General features: G+C 47.9%; 1 protein-coding gene across 5 annotated transcripts in view; it reads left to right on the forward strand.

The window, feature by feature from the left end:
* Positions 1–20,942, forward strand: part of CAMK1D (calcium/calmodulin dependent protein kinase ID) — a 487,292-nt gene that overhangs the window by 416,694 nt on the left and 49,656 nt on the right. For all 5 annotated transcript variants that reach the window (XM_019035268.4, XM_019035266.4, XM_019035269.4 and 2 more), the window contains exon 5: positions 5,633–5,759. In XM_019035268.4, coding sequence (XP_018890813.1) covers positions 5,633–5,759 — 127 coding nt within the window. The remainder of the gene's footprint in view (positions 1–5,632; positions 5,760–20,942) is intronic.

The raw sequence follows: 20,942 nt of genomic DNA on the forward strand, positions 1-20,942 counted from the left end.
TCGTCTTCCCTCCTCCCCCAGGAAAAGCCCTGCTGTCCTTACAAGTCTTGGGCCAATTAAAAGTATTGATCGGCCGGGCGCGGTGGCTTACGCCTGTAATCCCAGCACTTTGGGAGGCGGAGGCGGGTGGATTGCGTGAGGTCAGGAGTTCGAGACCAGCCTGACCAACATGGTGAAACCCCATCTCTACTAAAAATACAAAAATAAGCTGGGTGTGGTGGCAGGTGCCTGTAATCCCAGCTACTCAGGAGGCTGAGGCAGGAGAATCACTTTAACTGGGGAGGCAGAGGTTGCAGTGAGCCGAGATCGCACCATTGCACTCCAGCCTGGGCAACAAGAATGACAGTTTGTCTCAAAAAAAAAAAAAAAATTGATCTAAACTGTGAATGACCTGTTGATTTAACCCTCCTTGGGCGTAATTGGTCTTCAAAACAGCATTTTATTGACCCAGATGAATCTTTTCTAGGAGGGATGTGCGGATGCTCTGGGCCCTTTGGCCACCCCTTGCCAGGATTATGCCTTGTTTAGCAGTGTGAAATCACTTATTCTCCTCTCCTTATCACCTCCTGGGACAAGGAAGATAAAAAAATCAGAAACAACAGCATTGTCCTCTCTCTGCACCCATGATTGGATCCTTATTGTTTAGTGAACGATAATCCCTAAACTTCCAGAGAAAACATGAACCGCGTGGACTTTATGATTCGAGCATTCCCGCCTCTTTTCTAAGCATGACAGTATTCTTGTTTCAACTGATTGGCCACTTTACTTTCTTTTAAAACTCATTGGGGCCAGCGCAGTGGCTCATGCCTGTAATCCCAGCACTTTGGGAGGCCGAGGTAGATGGGTCGCCTGAGGTCAGGAGTTTGAGACCAGCCTGGCCAACATGATGAAACCTTGTCTCTACTAAAAATACAAAAGTAGCCCTGTGTGGTGGCACATGCCTGTAATCCCAGCTACTCCGGAGGCTGAGGCAGGAGAATTCCTTGAACCCAAGAGGCGGAGGTTGCAGTGAGCTGAGATTGTGCTACTATACTCTAGCCTGGGTGACAGACAGAGACTCCATCTCAAAAAAAAACCTCATTGGAAGCATTCTTCAGCGCACAGTTGATTTTCTTCTAATCTCCTGCTTCATCCACAAAATTAATGTCACAGTGACTCTTAACTGCCATCCCTTTCTGTATTGTTACTTGAGGTGAAGGATAGTGTTTATTCTTTAGTTTCTATTAAAGAACAGAATTATTTTGACACTACTTGAAATGGTAAGGAAGGCTTTATTCAAGACCATTGCAATGCCATTGAGCCCAACTTGGAATACAGCAAGATGAGTAGGGATTTATAGCCAAAGAAGAGAGGGGAGGGGGTAGTGGATGGGAAATTAGGGGGATTTTTGCTAACCTGACCTGGCAGGATTCCTGCTAAAGGCAGGCTAAGGACTTAAACATTGACAAAGGCCCCTTTGAGTCCTCTTTCTGACTAGACCCTGCTCTCTAGCTGTCCAGTAGGTCCAGTTTTTAGCAAGAATCCTGCTGAATCAGTTGAGCTGAAATCTTCCACCCTCGTGATCTCATCAGATCCCTAATGCCTTTGAAGTGGCCTCATTGTCTGGGGTGATACCCGAGATTCATTGTCTCACACCAAGGAAATCAAGGATGCAGACACACAAGGAGTGAGCTTCAGAGCAGACATTTAGTAGGTGAAAGAAAGAGAAGAGCTCTCTCCTGTAGAGAGAGTGGTCCCAAGCGGGTTTCCGGTCTGTGGTGAAATGCAGGGGGGTTTTATAGCTGAGCTTGAGGAGGTGGTGTCTGACTTACATAAGGCACAAAAGATTGGTTGGACCAGGTGTGCCATTTGTATAGGACACAAAAAACTAGTTAGGGCTAGGTGTGCCATTTCCATAGGGCATGAAAAGCTGGCCGCCCCCATCCTAATCTTTTTCTTTTTTTTCTTGAGACAGAGTTTCGCTCTTGTTGCCCAGACTGGAGTGCAATGGCGCAATCTCAACTCTCTGCAACCTCTGCCTCCCAGGTTCAAGTGATTCTCCTGCCTCAGCTCCCCTAGTAGCTGGGATTACGGGCATGTGCCACCACGCCCGGCTAATTTTGTATTTTTAGTAGAGACAGGGTTTCTCCATGTTGGTCAGGCTTGTCTCAAACTCCTGACCTCAGGTGATCCGCCTGCCTCAGCCTCCCAAAGTCCAAAGTGCTGGGATTACAGGTGTGAGCCCCCCCCCCTCCCCCGCCGCCCCGTGCCCTGCCATCCCCACCCTAATCTTTTATGATGCAGATGGGTTCTCTGCCTGGCCAGTCCCATGTTGCCTGTTTCTTTTTTTTTTTTTTTTTTTTGAGACGGAGTGTTGCCTCTGTCCCCAGGTTGGAGTGCAGTGGCGTACACGTGGCTGACAAAGAAAAGGGAGATGGAGCCTCCATGTTGGACATGCCTGGCCCCCAGGTGGCCCTTTTCTATTGGCACAGCTGCCGGCATTCACCAGTGAAAGCTTCCAGCTTGCTTATTTATGTTTGCAGCTTGATTTTTCAGGCTGTTCTTTGTTAGAAAAAAAATAATAATTTATTGGGCTGCTTTTTGTTAGAAGGGAAGCCTTGCCGAGGACTCTTTTACCCTCACTATCTGCAAAATAATTTCTTTCTAGCTCCTGTATCACCCCAATCTCAATGCTGAATTACCTTGGCCTGGCTTCAGCAGGAGTCCTGTCAGTGGGGATGGGGTGGGTGAAGAACTTGATCAGATACCCGTGGTGGGGGGATTCTCCAACGTAGCAGACCGGCTAAGACAGGGCTGCGCAGGCCTGGCAGGGGTGGGATAGACAAGGCCAAGGTCAAGGCCTAGGAGAGCAGGGGAGTCAGAGGAACCTGCCTCAAATTTGGTCAAGGAAGGGAGTCTTGGTGAGTTCTGAAAATTTCTTCATTGCGATGTTGACACATCAGAATGCTGCTTGTGGAGCTCTGAAATCCAGAGCCCTGGGCCCCATCTCAGACCCACTGAAGGGCAAGATCTCTGGCCAGTGAATACCCTCACAGGTGCCTCTGCTGCACAACAGGCCGAGAACCACTTTTCTAAACAAGTCTGCTCACTCTTGTGAACCCAAAAATATCTGAGACAGGTGTCAGTCAATTTTTATTTCTTTATTTATTTTTGAGGCAGAGTTTCACTCTTTTTGCCCAGGCTGGAGTGCAGTGGTGCACTATTGGCTCACTGCAACCTGCGCCTCCCAGGTTCAAGTGATTCTCCTGCCTCAGCCTCCTGAGTAGCTGGGATTACAGGTGCCCGCCACCATGCCTGGGTAATTTTGTATTTTTAGTAGAGACGGGATTTCTCCATGTTGGTCAGGCTGGTCTTGAACTCCTAACCTCAGGTGATCCCCTCTCCTCAGTCTCCCAAAGTGCTGGGATTACAGGCATGAGCCACTGAGCCTGACCAGGTCTCAGTCAATTTAGAAAGTTTATTTTGCCAAGGTTAAGAATGTGCCCATGACACAGCCTCAAGAGATCCTGATGACATGTGCCCAGGGTGGTCAGGGCACAGCTTGGTTTTATACGTTGTAGGGAGACATGAGACATCAATCAGTATGTGTAAGATGTACATTGGCTAGGTATGAAAAGGCGGCACAACTCAAAGCAGAGGCTTCCAGGTCTTAGGTAGATAAGAGAAAAAGGGTTGCTTTCTTTTGAGTCTCTGATCAGCTCTTCACTGAATACACAATTTACAGGAATAGTCACTCACGCTTTAGTCTGGCTCAGTGAAACAATAAGGCAGAGGAAGCAATCAGGTATGTATTTGTCTCCCGTGAGCAGAGGGAGGACTTTGAGTTAGTTAGTTATTTTGAGACGGAGTTTCGCTCCTGTCATCCAGGCTGGAGTGCAATGGCACGATCTTGGCTCACTGCAACCTCCGCCTCCTGGGTTCAAGCAATTCTCCTGCCTCAGCCTCCCAAGTAGCTGGGATTACAGGCATGTGCCACCACGCCCGGCTAATTTTTGTATTTTTAGTAGAGACGGGGTTTCGCCATGTTGATCAGGCTGGTCTTGAACTCCTGACCTCAGGTGATCCACCTGCCTTGGCCTCCAAAAGTGCTGGCATTACAGGTGTAAACCACCGTGCCTGACCAGACTTTGAGTTTGTCTGTCTTTTGCCCACAAGGAATTTCCTTACTGGCGAATCATGAGGGAGGAATGTGGCTTTTTTATCTTTGTAGCTATGTTATTTAGAAATAAAATGGGAGGCAGGTTTGCATAGTTCCCAGCTTGACTTTTCCCTCCGGCTTAGTGATTTTGGGGTCCTGAGATTTATTTTCCTTTCACACTCTACATAAGAATAGTTTCTAAGGTCTGAAACCCAAGATTCACCACAAACCCCTGAGGAGAGAGAATGTGGCTGTCCCCGCTGGGGCTGGGGAGGAGAGCTGGATGGGAAATGCTGTGGGAAAGTGCCTTTCCCATGTCAGATTCTTCGTGCTGCGCTCCCTTTAAGGTTTGGTGTAAATGACAGAAACGATTCCTCATTCATTGGGTGAGGATTATCCTGGAGGGTGGACATTCCTGGACAACAGCAGAGATGACAGTCCTTGACATCGTCTCCCCCCGTGATAAATCGTCACCATGATGATGAATCCAGGAGTCACCAAGTCCAGAAGCTCTTCAGAAAAAAAAAAAAAAAAAAATGCAGGCTCCTCTCTGTGTTCAAGGCCCACCCAGCAGTGCAAGGACAAGCTCCAAGGCTGTAGCTTCTCAGCCTCCATAAGACCCACCCCCGCTTCCTTGCTAGGAACAATGAGATTCCCCAATTCTACATAAAACACGATGCAAATGATACTTCACTGGCTCCCATGCCAACCCCAGGACTGCTACTCTCAGCCCCTCCTGTATGTTGCAGAACTGTAGTGAAGACAGGAACACGGGGGCCATAAGAAATGGAAGAAGGCCTTTGCTGTGCATTCCTGCTGCCCAAGCACTGTTCAGAGGAACAGACAAAGGATGAAATCAACCCATGCTTCACAGAAAGGCAAACAGAAGTGCGGACCCCTTAAGGGTACATGGCTGGAAGTGCTGCGTCTTCCAATTCCAGATTCATTTATTCCGGGATGGCATCCCTCTGCTTTCCTGGCAGGGGAGCGAGCACGGGTCAGCTGGCCTTCATGAAGGGCGCAGTGCAGCACATCTCCCAGAACTTCAGGGCAGCAGGGCGTGTTGCTGAGGGCAGAAACAGAGACCCTTGGATTCAAGAAAAATCACTCATAAAAAGGAGCAGAGAAGCACCTGCAAGAGTTATTTCATTTCCTGGAATCTCCCTTCCCTAACCTCAGACGTAAAGCCGCAAGTCTGCATGCAAGGCAGTCGGCTTTCTAGATTGCCTCAGAATATGGTGAGTTTTTTAAAGTAGACAAAATATTAGTAAAGGAAAGAGACTAACGTTGATTGAAAGCCTGTGTGTGCCAGACACACTGTGCCGGGCGCTCTGCACTGTATCTATTGGCCACCGCTTTAGTTGATGCATCTACTATGTCCGAAGGTCAAGGACATCCTGACGTTGTGAATAGGTTTTGCAGTTGAATGAGTCTTCCACAATTAACCCAGCTTTACACATAGTTTGTAATGTTTTTTTCTTATTTTCTTTCTAGCCCGAAAATCTCTTGTACTACAGTCAAGATGAGGAGTCCAAAATAATGATCAGTGACTTTGGATTGTCAAAAATGGAGGGCAAAGGAGACGTGATGTCCACTGCCTGTGGAACTCCAGGCTATGTCGGTAAGGACAGTGCGTGTGCACACATGTGCCCGTGTGTGTGTGATGTCCTCATGTGTGGTGTCACCACGTGTCAACTCATCAGTTGTGTGAAGCATATGAGCTTGGCATGTAATCACAGCTGCCTTCACTTCCCTTGGGGGAAAGAATAAAAAGATTGAGGGACACTGGAATGAATAATTCATAGCAGGGAAGGGTAGAAATCCCATTTGATTTGGTTGTGGGCCTGACTGGAGGCTGGGAGTTAATTTGGATGAATCCCAGGTTCCATTTCCAGAGATACTGCATACATCTGTTTCTGAGGGATTTACAATGAGACACTGAGATAACAGTAAGGTGCACACACAAGAAAACTTTTTATTCCAATTACTGAGATAGGAACACTGATGGAGGAACCTGGTTCAGACCTTGACCAAGTCACTCTCATCAATCAGTCAACCCTGATCTGTACTGCGATGCTAGGCATTCAAGTTTTCCTTAAATCACAACCCCCAATTCTTTGTACTAAACATCCAAAATGCAGAGGAAACTACTGACGGATCTGAACACTTGGATTCTGATGTTCATCTTTTGACTTCCGGGGTTCTGGAGAAACACCATTAGAATACTTGTGACTGTTCTGAGACCTTCGTTGACATCAGCGTATTCATTCATTCATTCATTCATTCATTCAGCAAATGTATGTAAAGTTGCTACTATGTACCTGATGCTGTACCAGGCACTGGGGTTAAGGCAGTGAATGACACAGACATGGTGCCTGCCCTCATGGAGCTTACATTTTAGTTGGAACAAGTAAGCAAACAGGGTCATTTCAGATCTTAAGTGCTATGAAGAAACTAAACCTGGGGGCCTGCCATGGAGTGACAAGGAATCAGGACTGGGCTGAGAGGACAGGGAGGAGACTTGGGCCTTGGTCTAAGTGGCAAGAAGAAGCCAGCCATGTGGGAGTTACAGGACAGCATCCCAGGAAGAGTAACCAGTTTGTGCGAAAGCCTGAAGGCTGGGAGAGGGTACGAGCTAGGGATGTCTGAGAGCAAGAAAAAAGATGAGGTTGGAAAAGAGTTATGGAAAATGAAGTCTGAGGCTGAATTCTTTTTTTTTGTGGGGGGTGGGGGGTGTGGTAGGGTACTGAATCTAGCTGTGTTGCAAGGTTGGAGTGCAGTGGCACAATCCCGACTCACTGCAACCTCTGCTTCCTGGATTCAAGTGGTTCTCCTGCCTCAGCCTCCTGAGTACCTGGGATTACAGGCGCCTGCCACCATGTCAGGCTAATTTTTGTATTTTTAGTAGAGACAGGGTTTTGTCATGTTGGCCAGGCTGGTCTCAAACTCCTGACCTCAGGTGATCCGCCCACCTCAGCCTCCCAAAGTGCCAGGATTACAGGTGTGAGCCGCCACGCCCGAGTGAGGCTAAGTTCTTGTCATGCAAAGTGCGGTGACCTTTCTTCATGAGAATAGCCATTGAGCCCACCTGAGAGAGGAGGTATGTTATGTGACCAGCATCACCCTGTGGGTCTTTGGGGACATCCACAGAACCTTCCCAGGCAGGCTGAGGAGAGCCGGCCTCAAACTAAAGGAGTTACAAGGGGTATTGTGGGAAACTCCAGATGACCTTGGGGCCACTTTGTGGCCTTTCAGGTCCTTGCATATAATTACAGAGCCATGTCAAGCTCAAGTGTCATAGCTGTTCATTTTCAGAGTAACTCAGAGGAGGAAAGACAAGAGCAGGCTGAGGCGGGCAGAGAACAAAATAAGGGGAAGGGAAAGAAGCAGCAGGGTTTAGAAGCGGGGAGATGCAGGGGTGGAAACGTGGCTGGGGAGGAGCTGTGTGGACACCATCGCAGGGGGGCTCAATTCCCTGGATCGTGTGTATGCAGAAGGCACAGAAGAAGAGGTTGCTCTGCTCATTTTTGAAAGGTCCGGTGCATGGCCGGGTGCAGTGGCTCACGCCTGTAATCCTAGCACTTTGGGAGGCCAAGGTGGTTGGGTCAATTGAGTCCAGGAATTCAAGGTCAGCCTGGCCAACATGGCAAAACCCCATCTCTACTAAAAATACAAAAATTAGCCAGGCATGGTGGCTCACACCTGTAGTCCCAGCTACTTGGGAGGCTGAGGCAGGAGAATCGCTTGAACCTGGGGGGGCGGAAGTTGCAGTGGGCTGAGATTGCGCCACTGCACTCCAGCCTGGGTGACAAAGCGAGATGCTATCTCAGAAAAAAAAAAAAAAAAGCCAATATAGGCTTTGATAGAAATTAACAGCATAGTAACCGATCATCTCTTCTAAGATAGCGTGATAACGGTTGCAGGAATAGCATGGTCCCTGGCTGGGGGACGTGTGCCTGGGGTGGTGACAGGAGGAAAGAGTGTGTGTGGTATATTCATGGAATTTCTCCAGCTCGGTCTGAGCCATCAGGGAAGCCGTGAATACATGAGACAAGACAAGCTGAGTGGGGAGAGCCTGTTCCAACTATCGGGAATCCCAGACATTAGGAAATGAAAAGGTCTGTTAGGTCATGGTGCTGGTCCTCTTTTTAGCAGTCTCCCCAGGCTGAGAAGGTGCTGATACTGTGGCCTGCCCATCTCTTCCCTTCAGGAAGTTGACCCTTGGGCTGTGATTTAAATGCTCTGACAACCAGTGACGGCCCCTAGCTACGTACGCATCACGTGCTTCTCATGTTTGGCTGGAAAGCTCCAGCACTTTCTAAATTGAGTTTTACTTCTCTGTGTTTTGGCAAAGCCCACAGAATGGCAGTTTTTCTGGTTTCTAAGTGGCTGCCATCTGCGGGGTCTGAGTCTGTTGATTGCTGTGTCTGGCACTGACGTGTCGGGAATGGTGTTGAGAAGAGTCCATTGCTCTTGCTACTCTAAATGGCAGCCAGTGGGAGCCATTGGGTAATGGTGTTGTGAGATACCAAGTTGTCCTGGAGGAGGCTGGGGGAGAGGAGGACTGTAGCAATGGTGTTCTTCTATTGGTTTGTGTTGACTGAGCGCTGAAACTCCACCAAGAGTGCCCCTCTGGAGTGAGTCGTGTGGAGGGGACACAACTTCAGAGTAGGGAAGGGGCTGCTTTGAAGAGCTTGTGTCTAGAGGACATCCCTTAGGCAGTTACCAGCTGAGCTTGGGCTGTTTCCTCCCTTGCAGTCTGCATGGCAAGCTCCTATTCAGCCGCCAAAGCCCAGTTTAAATGTTACCTCCTTTGACTGCTTTCCTGTCACCTTGTCCTCTCCTTTGACATCCTGGTTCTTTCTATGACGCTTTCCTTGTCATGGTGTCATCACATTGCATTAGGGTTCGTATCAATCTGTGTCTCTCACTGCACTATGAGTCTCATGAAATCTTTGTGCAGACACTTACTGAATTTAGTAAAAACACACAGATCATGAATCTTAGCCATATTTTCTTTCTCTCTTCCCCTTCCATTCACTCAGCATGCATTTATTTAGTTCCTGCTGTGTACTCTGTGCAGTCGTCCCATGGTATCCACAGGGGCTGGGTTCCAAGATACTTCACCCTCTGCAGATACTAGCATCCTCAGATGGTCGAGTTCCTGATATGAAATGGCATAGTATTTGCATATAACCTAGGCGTGGCCTCTGTGTACTGTCATTGCTAGATTGCTTACAATACCTGATGCAATGTAAATGCTGTGGAAATAGTTGTCATAGGTATTGTTTTTATTTGTATTATTTGTATTGTTTTTTCAAATATTTTTGATCTGTGGGTCCGCATATTTTGAATCCATGGATACAAGGGCCAAGTGTACAATGTTTGGTTTGAGAATACAAATATGGGCCACGGGCGGTGGCTCATGCCTGTAATCCCAGCTCCTTGGGAGGCAGAGGCAGGCAGATCACCTGCGGTCAGGAGTTCCAGACCAGCCTGGCCAATATGGTGAAACCCTGTCTCTACTAAAAATACAAACAATTAGCCAGGCAAGGTGGCAGGCGCCTGTAATCCCAGCCTCCCTACTCAGGAGGCTGAGGCAGGAGAATCACTTAAACCTGGGAGACAGAGGTTGCAGTGAGCTGAGATTGCGCCACTGCATTCCAGCCTGGGCAATAGAGTGAGACTCATCTCAAAAACAAAAAAAAGAGAGAATACAAATGTGAGTAAGGTACAAATTCTGACCTCAGCATTGTGAGACAGAAAGCAAACAGGTCAGCTTAATGTATCCTAAGAGCTACATCATTCAGCCCTTGAAGAATTATTTATTGCCTATCTTCTGTTCTGGGCACTGGTGGGGGGTGGGGCGGGTACATCAATAGAAATAGAAGAATAAAACATAAAAATCCCCTCCCTAGTGGCACTTACATCTGAGTGAGAGAGACATAGGCTATAAAGCAAATATTGATAGCTAAGTTCGTTCGTGTGTTAGGTGGCCTTGAGTACTATGGAGAAAAATGAAGCAGAAAAGATGATAAGAAGTTTGTGTGTTCAGAGGGTGGTGGCAATTTTAGCTACAGTGTGCAGGCAGCCCTCACTAAGAGGGTGGCCGTGGTAAAGATTTGATAGGAGCGAGAGAACCGACCATGCAGGTATCTGGAGGGCATTCCAGGCGCAGTGCAGAGGCCTGAAGGCAGGAGAATGTGGGCAAGCAGCAGGGAGCAGGGGAAGCAGGAAGGAGAGGAATAGGAGAGACAGTCGGAGAAGTCCTGAGCAGGGGTATGTGGACCAGGACTTGGAAATTGTTGTATAGACTTTAGCTTTTACTCGGTGATAGGATGCTGTGGGATGCTTCTGTGTTAAGGCAGTGACATATTGTTTTTAACAGGTTCCCTCTAGGACAGGGGTTCCTAACCCCTGGGCTTTGGGCTGATACTGATTCAGGGCCTGTTAGGAACCGAGCTGCACAGCAGGAAGTGAGAGGCAGGCTGATGGGCATTCCTGCCTGAGCTCCGCCTCCTGTCAGATCAGCGGCAGTAGATTCTCATAGGAGCTTGAACCCCATTGTGATCTGTGCCTGCAAGAGATTTAGGTTGCATGCTCCTTTTGAGAATCTAATAATGCCTGATGATCTGAGGTGGAACAGTTTCATCCTGAAACCATCCCCAATACCATATCCTTGAAACAATTGTCTTCCGTGAAACGGGTTCTTTGTGCCAAAATTGGGGATCGCTGCTCTAGGACACAAGCTGGGATCAGGATAGATGGTGGGGGTAGGGTGGAGGAAGGAGATGTGAGAAAACTCTGGCATTGATCAGGTGAGACTGTGAGAAGGCTCAGGCATTGATCAGCAAGGGTTTAGGTCATATTGGTAGCAACAAAAGTGATGAGAAGCTATCAGATGTCAGGTATATTTCAAAGGCAGTGTCCTCAAGGTTTTCTGAAAGATTGAAAGTAGGGTTTGAGAGAAAGAAAGAAGGCAAGGATAATTCAAAGGTTTTTGGTCCTGATAACCCTGGGAGGGTGCAGTTGTCTTTGCTGGAGGTGGAAGAGCCTGTGGGATGAATAGATTGCAGATGCCTTAGGAGGAGCTTGGTTTCAATTTGTTAAAGTTGACTAAGCCAAGAGGGCAGCTGGAACGTGACCCTGGAACTATGTGCAGTCGATTCTCGCTGTTCATAGTCATCATGTTCTATTATAGCAAATAGCTGAAAGCACTGAATTAATCAATACTGAACCATTGCTCCTAAGGGAAACACAGACTGGGTTCCTGTGAGCCTCTGGTCACATTTTCATCAACCTATCAGTACATGACCTTTTCAGAATGTGTGTTTCTGTTTAAAGACACCTTATTGAATATATGTTATTGAATCATTAACATTGATTCACAGCCCACAGCACCGTAACTCCTATGTGAAGGAAGCTTCTCTAACCCACCGATTTTCTCTGAAAGGCATATCACGGCCTCTTTGCTGTTAGGAAAGCTAGACAGACTTCAGCATTATGCTTGGGGCTGCTGTAAACAGGGAGCTCTCCAACAAAACACAGAAATGTGAAAAACATGACACCAAATAGAGGGTGAGAAAAGACCCTTGTTTACAGTCTGAGCTGAAACATGAAGGAGGAGCACCACCTCATTCCGCCTGAGCTTGAAACTTGCACATCAGGCAACTCAAGTATTTGGTCACTCTACGCATGTCCACAAATGACCACAAAGTATTGATTTGGGGGTTGCAAATAACTTTTAGCCAGTAGGCAAATTTGCAGATACAGAATCCTTGAGTAATGAGGATCAACTAGATTTGGGAGATGTTAATTTATGGCTGCGTTTTAAAGCCATGAACCAGGATAGGCAATGAAGGAGAGGAAAGATCCCAGAGCTGAGTCCTGGGGACATCAGGGTGGAGAGGTCAGGGGGACAAGCTGGAGCCTGCAGAGGATACCAAGACAGAGAAGGGGCAGTGGGTGAAGTAGAAAGAGTGCTGGCAGAGAGTGGCGTGCTCCCCATCAGACATGGAGAAAGTGCTTCACATAGAAGTTATCACATGTCAGTTGCTGCTACTGAGTCAAGTAAGATGAGGATTTGGTTGAACTTTTTTTTTTTTTTTTTTTTTTTTTGAGACGGAGTTTTGCTCTTGTTGCCCAGCCTGGAGTGCAGTGGCACGATCTCAGCTCACTGCAACCTCCGCCTCCTGGGTTCCAGCAATTGTCCTGCCTCAGCCTCCCGAATAGCCAGGATTACAGGCATGCGCCACCATGCCCTAGGCTAATTTTATATTTTTATTAGAGACGGGCTTTCTCCATATTGGTCAGGCTGGTCTCGAACTCCCAACCTCGGGTGATCCACCTGTCTCGGCCTCCCAAAGTGCTGGGATTGCAGGCGTGAGCCACCATTCCTGGCCCTGGTTGAACTATTAATTAAGTGTGGTGGCCCTGTGGTCAGAGGAATGGCAGGAAGAAGGTGAAACGGGTCTTGGTAAGTACACCAGCATGATGTCCACCGTGGGGCTCGCCCCAGCCACTCACCTCCTTCCCCAGCCATGCCTTCTCCCTGCAAGGTTCTTGGGACACCATTTTGAATCTTGAGCAAAGAAACTGCTGGAAAGTTTTCCATCTGAACAGGGCAGAGCCCAGCCCCATTTGGCAGCTGTGAGGGAGGAGGGAGAGAGAGCTACCACTTGTGATTCAGGGACCACACTGTCCCCTGGGCCCAAGCCAGGGGCAGGACGCTGCTGTCTGTTCCCAGCCTAGCATGGTGTCTTTGTATTTAGAAAGAAATGTGTGAATAAAGATGAGGAAAAGCTTCCATTCCCCTCAGGGCAATCTATAGGTTTATAGCTTGAGTTCAGACTTTTGATAGGTCGAAGTGTTGGTTTCAATTTGTGAATCACCATTTGATTATTATCTCAATGACTATTCAGCTGAATAGTTAATTCTGCCAACATGAAGCTATGACTTCAATTTAAATGAGCTCTCTAACAATGAAACTGAAATTGGTGCTTTTTCCCCAAGTATCCCAATGCACAGGGTGCCTTAGGAGGAGGCAAGAGGACTATAAGCACTTTGAACTTCACCCTTTTACATGTGGCGGCTGCCTGGATTGTACACACCCTTTGCAAGGACTGTGGCCTGTGGAGGCGGCACATCACTTCACTGATAGCAGGAGATGGTGGGCATCCCCATGCATGTCACCGAGATGTGGGCGGCTCATAGGACTGGCTCTGCTAACACCAACAGGTTCTCCAGTAGATTGTGGTAGATGGGCCACACAGATTCATGTGAGGCGGTGTATTTCAGAAGCAACATTAAAATACAGGTGTGAAGGCTGGGCACAGTGGCTCATGCCTATAATCCCAGCACCTTGGGAGGCCAGGGTGAGAGGATCACTTGAGTCCAGGAGTTTGAGACCAGCCTGGGCAACATAGTAAGACCCCTGTCTCTTTAAAAAAATAGTAGGTGGGTGTGGTGGCACACACCTGTAGTCCCAGCTATTCAGGAGGCTGACGCGGGAGGATCACCTGAGCCCAGGACTTTGAGGCAACGGCGAACTATGAGCACACCACTGCACTCCAGCCTGGGCAACAGAGTGAGACCCCATCTCTAAAAAAATACGGGAATGAGAGGGATCGTCAAGGGTTGGAATGACCAGGGGAAAACTCCTGGAGGACATGGATTTGGAGGAAGGGTAGGACTTGAGCAAAAGTAAGGAGAGCCACAGGTGCAGAGCAGGCAGGGGGAGCAGAGGCCCAGAGTCACGGGCTGCTTCTTGGAGGATCTGGGAGAAATGAACAGACTCACTGAGCCTCGAGAGAGGGCTGGTGGAATTGTACTTGGTGATCATTTAGGAGAAACGATGGGCCCATCTGGTGGAAAGTGGCTCCTCAGGATACCATGGTGGCTCTCAATATGGTGTTGACCAAGATTGGGAATCCATTTAATTAAGTCAAGTATAACATTTCCCTTGGTCTCGGCAATAAGAGATAAAAGTCAGAGCTAAGGAAGTTAGTAAAATTATGTATATTGCCTGCTCAGCTGCATTAATTAAAATATCTGAATCACTGAACATCAGTAGGAAGTGACAGAAAACATCCATATCAATCACGTAATTGACAAGACAGATGAGAAACTTCTATTTGGTGGAGGATGGCCTGTTTTCTGTCTTTATCTTTTCTTTTTTCAAGAGACAGGGTCTCTGTCCCCCAGGCTGGAGTGCAGTGGCATGATCATAGCTCACTGCCGCCTCGATCCCCTGGGCTCAGGTGATCCTCCCACCTCAGCCTCCTGCAGAGCTGGGACTACAGGTGCATACCACCACACCTGGCTAATTTTTAAATTTTTTTGTAGAGACAGGGTCTCACTTTGTTGCTCAGGCTGGTCTCGAACTCCTGGGCTCAAGTGATCCTCCTGCTTCATCCTCCCAAAGTGCTGAGATTACAGATATTAACCACTGTGCCTAGTTGAGAATTTTTTTTTTTGAGCCTTATTCAGTGACAGTTCATCACCTAGCAGTATTTTATGTGGAGTGCACAACCACAGCCACACTATTCCATTACGGATGTCACTCAGAAATAAGAAGGAACATGTACAGCTGGTCCATCGTTCTGTCTAGAAGCAGACCTGCACCTTGATGCTTTAGGTGGTGGCTGACTGTTATGTTCCTGAGGCTGTCGGGGAAGGAATCGTTCATTTCCTTCTGGAACTTAGTTGCCGTGTTGGCTGCAAAGCCACGATAGACATCTTTGGTCTAGCTCGGCCTTAACTTGCCTAAAATAGTTTAAACGTGTTTCGTCTTGTTCTTCTCTAAAAGGAGATGGAGAACAGTTGGTCAACATTCTTGGTGTATTTTTTCACTGAGTTAGAGGATTGGTGTTAATTCAGGGATCACTGCACTTCTAGAAGTTGATGTGGGGCGTGGGATTATGATGAGCTCTTGGAAACCAGGGGTTCCAGCCAGCACAGTGTTGGGGCGAGGACCTCTATCCTCAAAGCCACCCAGCCTATAGTTAGTGGCAGTCATAGCAGGGGACTTGAATGTAAGCGTCCTCCTCTGTCTGCCATTGATCAGATATGAAGGAGGCCTGTGCCTTTCACTTAAACTTGGGGATTCTCAGTTTCTTGTATATAAAATAAATGTGCTGGGCTAAATATCTCCTGTAAATTTTTTTCTGGTTTTAACATTGTATGTTTCTATAGACTTGTGAGTTGGCATCCTTTAAGTATGTAAATATCTACGTGTCAAGGATACTGACCATCATTGTTCCCGTCTTCACTCCATACAGCCAAGAAGAAGGATTCAGTCAATGGACCTCCCCAGCGTCTGTCTTCTGAGTGATCTTAATTCTTTTCATCTTTCCCCATAGCGCCTCTGTTCCCAGTCCTTTCGTCTTCACTCCTCGATGTGGTTGCTCCCCAACAGAGCTTGCTTTTTATTTGTTTCTCACTTAAATACCATATTTTGGTCCGTGACTATAAGCATTACATCATTGTTCTCATCCTCTCCGACTGTTAGTGTCAAAACAGGGTTTTATGTAACTGAGAAATTGTCATACAGGGCACAGATGAGTAGGTGGAACATCCAGATGAGAATTTTCTCTCTTTCTCAACAGCTACTTGGTGACAGCCCACAGTGAACATTTTATCACACCGTGGGCTGCAGCCAGACCCCCTGTGTTGGAGAGGACGGGGCGCCCTAAGTGGGGAGACTTGTAGGGTCTGCTCCTCTTCGTGGACCTGACTCATTGCATGTGGGCGACGTAAACCCAGCCCGGCTTTGAGGAGCCCCATCCCACACATGGCAGCCCCACAGAGTCGCTCTGAACACAGTGTTTTTAAGGCACTTTTCTTCCTTGTGGAATTGCTTCTTTAGATACTTGATGTGGGAGGGAGGTCACGTTTTGTCGTGGTGGGAAAGAGGGGGAGGGCAGCATTGTGGAGCTCCATTTGTTCTTTGTCATGATTAAACACCAAAACCCTGGAATGACTACGGCAGTCTTCTTAATCAGATTTCACAAGAAAGGCTTGACTTAAGTACAGAGTAGGCGTCACGCCGTGATCACACACCAGGTAGGCCCCCATGGGAGACCCCAGAAGGGCCGCACAGCAGTGCCGTTTGTGGCCACATTGCTCTGAAATGCCTTCCTTGGCACAGTTGACTTCCTCCATCCCGCGGAGTTCCAAGGCCCTCCCACATTTCAAAAGCCCAGTGGCCCCAGCTTCTACTCCCTCCCCGTTTCTTAGCCTCACTCCTCCATGATTGGCTTTGGGAGCATTTGAACAGCAGTCCCAGCTCAGATGAGAATGGTAATGACATACCAGTATGGTGCTTTCATGGGGACTTCTCATGCCTGTGGTGAAACTCGAGGCTACTGGAAAAATCAGGGTAAGCTGCTCTTTGGCGATACTTTTTTTTTTTTTTTTGAAACGGAGTCTTGCTGTGTTGCCCAGGCTGGCGTGCAGTAGCACGAGCTCAGCTCACTGCAGCCTCTGCCTCCCAGGTTCAAGCGATTTTCCTGCCTCATCCTCCCGAGAAGCTGGGATTACAAGCACGCATCACTGCACCTGGTTTTTATATTTTTAGTAGAGACAGGGTTTCACCATGTTGGCCAGGCTGGTCTCAAACTCCTGACCTCAGGTGATCCGCCGGCCTCAGCTTCCCAAAAGTGCTGGGATTACAGGTGTAAGCCACCATGCCTGGCCTGGTGATATGTTTTTAATTTAATTGTTTTTTTTTTTTTTTTTTGCCATCCCGATCTATTGCTAGAGGCAATTCATTCCTCATGAATGACAGCTCTAGGTGAAGGATGATGGAGACCAGAGGAGGAGGCTATCCCAACAGAAAAGATCAGAGCTGTCCCAAAAGCCTTCTGCTCATCTTCTGTGACTTTGGATGGAAGACAGACTTTAGGCAGAGAACGCTCCTGTGTTTCAGCCTGATTTTTACTTGCCAACAGTCTGGATTGCAATACTGGAAACCTGGGTGAAGCAACAGCTGTTTATTAAGATGCTCCTGGTAAAAGTCCCTCATCGTCTTAATTTTTTCTTTTTTAATACCCCTGCTGCTGCAAATTCTGCTACTGACAGGAAGCTGACCTGACCCAGCACATTCAGTATCACCTCCTTGTCTTGATGTCATTCTTGCTGAGGCCAAATTCTCTCCTGAAATGTGTGTCTGGGGTTGCAACAACACGAAGCTTAATTTTATTTTTCCTGATCTTTAAGTTCTGTTTAGCATCTCTGAAAAGGCCACTGCTGGGTAGAAATGTCATCTTTCTCTCTCACTGTTTGAGAGAAATCTTCTCGTGTCTTCTCTGATACGCAGTGTCACAAACTCTTAGAAACTTGATTGCAGTTTGATTTAGTAGCTGGTGTTCCTTCCCCTACCAGCAGGGGGGCATCGCTTCGTCCCGCTTCCTGGTGGAAGTTCCTCAAGGACCAGAAGACCAGCTGTGATCTGAGCGTCTAGCCCTGGACACAGATACCTCCTGGCATTGTTTACAATGAGAGGCCATGTGCAACTCTTCCAAATTGAGCTCCAGTTCTTTTCCTTGCAGGCGTAACTCTAGGACACAGTGGCAGGTGCCCATCAAGACAGGAAACTGAGGCATAGGCAAGATAATGAATCCTCTAGTTTACTGTGGCGCAGAGCCCAGCCTATAATCCTGTCCTCTGATTCCATGCTGGATCTGAGATAACAGACTTGTTTTTTAGAGTAAATTCAGTATTTTCAGTTTGGTTTTTTTTTTGAGACAGAGTCTTGCTCTGTTGCCCAGGCTAGAGTGCAGTGGCGCAATCTTGGCTCACTGCAACCTCCACCTCCTCGGTCCAAGCAGTTCTCCTGCCTCAGCCTCCAGAGTAGCTGGGACTGCAGGCATGCACCACCGCGCCTGGCTAATTTTTGTATTTTTAGTAGAGACGGGGTTTCACCATGTTGGCCAGGCTGGTCTCAAACTCCTGACCTCAAGTGATCCACCCACCTCAGCCTCCCAAAGTGCTGGGATTACAAGCGTGAGCCACTATACCCGGCCTGGTTCTGGACTGTTGGCTTTTATCTTCTGGCATCAAGGACTGCCCCTGTCCCCCAGGCTGCTCCCTCCTGATGTGTCACCGTCCTCCGCCCACTGGAGGGGTCATGTGTGAAGGACAGAGAGGAGACGCCACACAGACTTCCATGGAGGTGAGCAAAGCACCCTGAACGTGGGCTTCCTAGGAGGCTAAGGGCTTCGCCGTTTCCTCCACCCTCTCAGCAGAAACTGCTTCTTGGCACGTCCTTGGGGCTTGGGAAAGGGAAAATTCTTTTCTACTTCAGAAGAGCATGAAGATTGATTACCGCGAGCCCACACCCACAAGACAGCTGCTGTCTTAGTTTTCAGTCCCCTTGGTTACGCCTTGTTCTTCTCTCTTCTTTGGTAAGGAAAATGGGCAATTTAATTGTTTTAAAAACAGGATGAAAGGTTTCTGAAACTCTTTTTTTGTTTTTTTGGAGTCTCTCGAGTCTTTCCGTTCGCCAGGAATACTTGCTCTAAATCAATATAAAGTAGCTTGGTTCCTGCAAAGTGGAATTTTCCATAAGTGGGCTGGTGGTGAGTCTCACAGTAGTAAATCCAATTATGTTGAATTTTCAACCTAGTTTTATAAAAAGCGTGAGTTAATCGTGGTCTCTGAGAAGGACCACATCTCTCCACAGAAGTCTCTGATGGCTCCTTGGACACTCTAGTGAGGCTGAGTGGTTTACATGGAGCTTAACTTTTATTTACTGGTGTAAACTTAATAAGCCGATGGGATATTGTTTTGTCAGGAATAGCAAAGAAAGCTGAGTTAATAGCACCCAAGATCTGACCAGGAGGAGGTTCTGAGAGATCGTGTAACAAAGTATTTCTTTCTGCCCTTTACCCCTAAACCTGGTAGTCCCGAACTTCCTTGGAGAAAAGGTATTTTTTTTTTTTTTTTTTTTGAGATGGAGTTTCACTCTTGTTGTCCAGGCTGGAGTGCATTGGCAGTCTTGGCTCACTGCAACCTCCACCTCCCAGGTTCAAGCGATTCTCTTGCCTCAGCCTCCTGAGTAGCTGGAATTACAGGCACCCACCACCGCGTCTGGCTAATTTTTGTATTTTTAGTAGAGACGGGGTTTCACCTTGTTGGTCAGGCTGGTCTCGAACTCCTGACCTCAGGTGATTCATCCTCCTTGGCCTCCCAAAGTGCTGGGATTACAGGCGTGAGCCACCATGCCGGGCAGAGAAAAGGTATTAAAGGGAGAGTAACATGAGTGACAAGCACATTCACACACTGAGAGTTAGGGTGAATTCTGCCTCTTTTCTCCTCAAAGTTCCTGTCTGAAATCATGTGTTCATGGAAAGGTATTTAGCCAACTGCTCTTGCTTTTACCTAATACAGGTACTTGCCAATTGGCAGTTGCTTCCATTCCCGAATTCATTTGTTCCCTGCCTCCGCCCGTCTTGTGTTATTTTTTCTTGCACCTACTCACCAAAAATATTTCAGGCAGCAAAGTTGACTTGTAGCCCAGTTGTGTGGAATTTGGAAGACATTTTTCCATAGAAATAATGGTGTGTGGCGACTAGGTTGGGTTCAGTTGAATCACGAAGTGCTGACCAATCAGGACATACAGAGATGAGAGCTCTGCCCTGCCCTCCAGCAGCGTGAAATCTGATTTGACAGTGGGATTTATGCAGCAGTAAAGGGACATTGGAGGTACAGAGGGAGTCAGAGGAGGCCATTGTGTTACGGGATTTTGGTGAATGCACCTGGGAACCCAACCGTTGTGCCCAATGCGTGTCAACTGAGTACAGCTGCCCCCACGCTAACCCCACTCTCTGCAGCTCCAAAACGCTGGCTTTGGGCAAGCCTAAGGGATATCCTGAAGGCTGGACCTGCCGACTGGCTTGCATAGGTCCCTTGTAATATCTCCAGGTGGGTGGGTTTCCCTACAGCCACTGACAGAGCCCCCAGGGACTTTGCCTTGTCATTTGAGGGGATGTGCCTTCTGTTGTGGCTGGGCCAGGAGAATAGGCCCTTTCCTGCTTTGTCTGGAGGCTGGGGACATCTTACACAAGCCGTGGAGCCTTTCAGTGACTGCCTGTCTTTGTTAGTAGCTCCAAATAAGCAAGAACTCAAAGCATCTCTCTTGCAGGAGGCATGGGAGCAGCAGGGAGTCCTTGTCAGGTTCCCCAATCACACTTGAATTCTGCTGCATACGATTAGAATACAATTTCTCCTTGACTAGGAAGCTCTCCGGTATCTCCAGGCAGCACTAGCCAGGAGATAGAACTGTGGCTGCGTAGTTCAGAGCCCTCATCACTTTCCGAGGCCCCGGAGGAACTGTGCTCGGCACCTCCTGGGTCTGGAAACTCGTTGGTCTTCTGCAAGTTTGGAAGCTGGACGCTGTGATTTTTTGGAATTACAGCAGAGTTCTTGCCACCCGTCATAAAACTGGTAACGTAACACTGGCCGGTTCGGCTGGTTCTCAGGCAGGAAAACTGGCGTCTGACAAGATCAGAGTGAGAAGTGGACTCTCCCAGGGCTATGTGCCTCACCACAGCTGAAACAAGAAAATGGATGGGTTGGGGGCTATGCTAGAAAGGCCAGGTGAATTCAGCAGGTTGGTGAAACAGTGCAGCTGACTGCTGATCACAGGAGGCGAGCAGGAGAGAGAACATCCTCGTGGATCTCCACGGTTTGGCCTGGTTTGGCCACCATCTCAGATTATCAGGAGAGTTTTGAAAATTGCCTGAGAATGTTATATTTTCCACGAATTTCCATGAGATGAAAAATAGCTATTTGAAGTGATCTT

The sequence above is a fragment of the Gorilla gorilla genome, chromosome 8 (genome assembly GCF_029281585.2).
Source record: "Gorilla gorilla gorilla isolate KB3781 chromosome 8, NHGRI_mGorGor1-v2.1_pri, whole genome shotgun sequence".
Lineage (NCBI taxonomy): Eukaryota > Metazoa > Chordata > Mammalia > Primates > Hominidae > Gorilla > Gorilla gorilla.